General features: G+C 37.4%; 1 protein-coding gene across 3 annotated transcripts; it reads left to right on the top strand.

The window, feature by feature from the left end:
• Nucleotides 1-104: 104 nt before the first annotated feature.
• LOC111447910 lies at nt 105-3,709 on the top strand. Of its 3 annotated transcripts, none has more exons than XM_023087304.1 (15): nt 105-466; nt 763-876; nt 1,223-1,282; nt 1,390-1,491; nt 1,684-1,767; nt 1,850-1,968; nt 2,049-2,150; nt 2,273-2,389; nt 2,481-2,543; nt 2,627-2,693; nt 2,822-2,875; nt 2,962-3,051; nt 3,162-3,221; nt 3,340-3,366; nt 3,465-3,709. In XM_023087304.1, exons 1-15 carry the CDS (start codon nt 446-448, stop codon nt 3,558-3,560), a joined length of 1,176 nt encoding a protein of 391 aa, XP_022943072.1. In that variant the 5' UTR covers nt 105-445; the 3' UTR covers nt 3,561-3,709. The 3 variants fall into 3 exon arrangements, with proteins under 3 accessions (XP_022943072.1, XP_022943078.1, XP_022943062.1); XM_023087310.1 differs by having other exon boundaries at nt 769-876; nt 2,478-2,543; nt 3,465-3,704; XM_023087294.1 differs by having other exon boundaries at nt 2,478-2,543; nt 3,465-3,704.
• The last annotated feature ends 32 nt before the right edge of the window (nt 3,710-3,741 follow it).

Genomic DNA, 3,741 nt, shown 5'->3' with positions numbered 1-3,741 from the left:
AAAAAAAAAAAAAAAAAAAAAGAAAAAAAAAAAGAAAAGAAAAGTAAACTATATTCAGACAAAATAAAATTGTTGTTGTTCTATTTCTGATTGTGTGTGTTAATTTCAGCCCTCCAAACTCCATTGCTACTCATCTTGTTGCACCTTCTCAACTGGGTCTCTGTTCTTCCTTTTTGCATCCATCAGGGACCCTCATGACAGTCCCTTTTGTCAAATCAAACCTCTCTTTATCTCTGATTAAAGTGAATAGACATTGATTTTCTTCAATTTTTTTATGGAATTGTTGCTCTGTTTCTGTTCAACATCTTTCCCCTTTCTTAAACTTCCTCATATTCCTTCCTCTCCCTCTCAACATTCATGAAATTCACCTTCCCAAACCCAAACAGATTTAGAACTTAAAACAATATTAGAATCTTGACCGCATGCCCCACGATTTTCGAGCAAAATGATGAGGGCCCTAGCTTCTGTAATCTCTCTGACCTCTTTCTGTGCTAGTTTTAGTGTAACCCATTTGGATTATGTGTGTTTATGTTGCTCTCATTTGATGTTTTTTTTTTCTTGCGTGTGTTCTGTGGAGGTTTATGATCGTGAGGCTCTTCTTTTGAAGTTTGAAATTATATTTTCTGGGTTGCGATTATTTGCCACAAACAGAGTGAAATTGACTGTTATATTCATTTTTCAGAGTAGCTTTGTTACTGTTTTGATCTTTCAAATGGGTCCTTGTTGGTTTGGTCTGTTTGATTCTGATATCAGTTCATTAAGTTTCAGAATATTATACTACCAGAGTCGAAGAATAGATTGCGCCTCTGTACTTTCTTCGTTGCCGTTATCCTTGGTGCAGGAGTCTATTTCATTGCAAGTGAATTCATTACAAAGGTAGAAATTGAAGCATATCTTATCAAAGTTCTTATAGCTTCCTGTTTTGTGGTTATGACCGTTTGATGATGAAAGTCCCCACACCGGCTAATTTAGGGAATGATCATGAGTTTATAATCAAAGAATACTCTCTCCATTGGTGTGAGGCCTTTTGGGGAAGCCCAAAGCAAAGCCACGAGAGTCTATGCTCAAAGTGGACAATATCATACTATTGTGGATAGTCGTGTTCATCTAAAAATGACAATATCTTGGAGGTTAATGGGTTCGTGTTGGCCCTTGATTTCTTGCTGGTTAATTAAAAGTTCGAATTAAGGCCAGTTTCATTCAAACCTCACAACCCTTGCAGGAAATCTTTAGATGGGAGGTATTTTATTCCGCTCGAAATGTAATATCCAGCAGGTGCAAGGTTCGTCTAGTCTAACCATGTGTTGTTTTAGGGTTTCTCATTGAGTTTTGTTCGTGTTTGTTCGATACGTTTTCTTAATCTCCTTTCAATTGTGTCGTCTTATGTAGAATCAATGCAGGCCGCCCGGGAGTGAGTTTTTGCCGGAAGGAATCGTTAGTAAAACATCTAACTTTGAATTTCAGCCTCTATGGGGGTCGACTTTAAACAATGTAAGTAATGTGAAGATCGAAATGAGCTTTTCTTATTCGATATCTGATTATTATAAGAAGAATCGAAATTAAAGATCTCAGTTTCCATTATTTTTTAGTGATAATAATCCAACTTGGTTATTGTTTGAGGAGAAAGCTGATGATGGTCTATTATGCATCGTCCTTAACGAGTGCCAATAATATGTGTGCTAGAAAACGCCGAAGGTTTCGAAGAACTTGTTATCTATGGCTGTTGGAATCAATCAAAGACACATAGTGTCAAAGATTGTTGAAAAGGTTATGATTTGATGACCTTATCCTTCACTACATTCTTTTTAGTGATTCGATTGTTTGTTAACACGCGATTTTTCGTTTGCAGTTCCCTCGAGATGATTTTGATGTGCTGCTTTTTCATTATGATGGTGTTGTGGATGAATGGAAGGATTTTTCATGGAGTTCTCGTGCAGTACACGTCTCGTCTCTGAATCAAACTAAATGGTAGTGTTTATATACATTAGCTTTCTATTTTACCCGTTAAATTGGAGATATACTTGGAATTAAACGGTGTCATGGCGTAGGTGGTTTGCAAAGCGATTCTTGCATCCAGATATAGTTGCGGAGTATAATTACATATTTCTTTGGGACGAGGACCTCGGTGTTGAAAATTTTGACCCAAAACGGTAGGTGTGGTTTACTTTTCGTTATTGCGAAGTTCACGGTAATCTCTTTCCAATGTTCGATATTTGAATTTGATGTCCACATTTATGTGTCGATATCTTTTCTTCGTCTAAAACTATTTCAGATACATATCAATCCTTAAGGAGGAGGGGCTTGAGATATCACAACCAGCTCTTGATCCGGTTAAGTCCAAGGTGCACCAGGCTCTTACTGCACGTAAAACTGGCTCGAAAGTTCACAGGTCAGTTTTACACCAGCTCGAAAGTTCGAAAGTTCACAGCTCTTGATCCGGTAACGTTGACCAATTTTCTTAATTGTTTTTAAAACAGAAGGTTTTACAACTCCAAAGGCTCTGCACGGTGTGATGCTAATAGCACGGGTCCTCCATGCACGGGGTAAAAATTTACTGCAACAAAATAGGTTTTTCAAATTTTTCTACTGGTGTTACCTCAGATAAATATTTTAAAATTTGATGTAGATGGGTAGAAATGATGGCTCCTGTGTTCTCAAGAGCAGCATGGAGATGCACGTGGTATATGATTCAGGTAAATCAATAGGAATCCTATTGGAACGATATCGTTTTTTTCGTGAACGAGTTCAAAACGTCCTGCTTGAACGTCACTACTAATATTCAAAAGCTTACCCTATTTTTGTTTTTCCCTTTGCTTTACAGAATGATTTGATCCATGCATGGGGCTTGGACAGACAACTTGGCTATTGTGCACAAGTAATTTCCACACTTTATCATTACTTTTACTACGCTCGGAAGCTACCGTTTTCTTATAGCGTTGGTGAATATGAATTCTCTTCTAGGGTGACAGAACACAGAAAGTCGGTGTCGTCGATGCCGAATACATAGTTCATTTAGGTCTGCCTACGCTCGGTGCTTCCAATGGCAATGTGGTATGCCATGCTTGTTCTGATGCAATCTCTTCAAACTTTCATTACCAATTTTCACTAAGATGGCATTAGATTATCCGAAACGACACTAAACGACCCTCACATTTGCGCAGCTGAATGCCGATGCTCCAGCTCGTTCGCAGAAAAAAGAATTGTCAAACTTCAACGAATTGGTTTGTGTGCTGAAAATATTTCCTCAACTTTTATGTTCTTTATTCTTCAGCTAAGTGATTAACCAAGAATCACTTGAACTTCTGTCAAACTCCCCTCAAGCGTTTCCATTTTTTGCAGGAACACAAAGTTGATAATAGAGTTAAAGTAAGTCACGACAATTCATCCAAGTAGTGAACTTTTTTCGAGTATATGGTTCATTGGAGGTTTCCATTTGATCATGGTTTATATTATATCATGTGTAGGTGAGGATTCAATCTTCGTTAGAAATGCAGATTTTTAAAGAACGATGGACGAACGCTGCAAAGGAGGATAGATGTTGGATTGACCCGTATCGATAATTACCGACGTTCACGAATGCGATTACAATTGTTTTATATTCATTTTTATGAAATAAAACTGGGAAGTGAAGGTGTTTTAGTCTTCATTAACAGAGCGCAGCTTACTGTAAAAAGTTCATGTCCATATGTCTTACAAAGTTTGGTAAAAAGTTGGTGTTCTTGTCTTTTTTTTTTTTTTTGG

The sequence above is a fragment of the Cucurbita moschata genome, unplaced genomic scaffold, assembly GCF_002738365.1.
Source record: "Cucurbita moschata cultivar Rifu unplaced genomic scaffold, Cmos_1.0 Cmo_Scf00001, whole genome shotgun sequence".
NCBI lineage: Eukaryota > Viridiplantae > Streptophyta > Magnoliopsida > Cucurbitales > Cucurbitaceae > Cucurbita > Cucurbita moschata.
The sequence above is the reverse complement of the archived record's forward strand: the minus strand, read 5'-3'. Positions and strand labels throughout refer to the sequence as shown.

What these genes read in the sequence shown, in the direction of transcription:
- LOC111447910 (XM_023087294.1), top strand. Translation starts at nt 446, where the DNA reads ATGATGAGGGCCCTAGCTTCT. An exon ending in ACTGGCTCGAAAGTTCACAG is followed by an intron (nt 2,390 to 2,477) that starts GTCAGTTTTACA and finishes TTTTTAAAACAG; the next exon opens with AAGGTTTTACAACTCCAAAG. An exon ending in TGTCAAACTTCAACGAATTG is followed by an intron (nt 3,222 to 3,339) that starts GTTTGTGTGCTG and finishes CATTTTTTGCAG; the next exon opens with GAACACAAAGTTGATAATAG.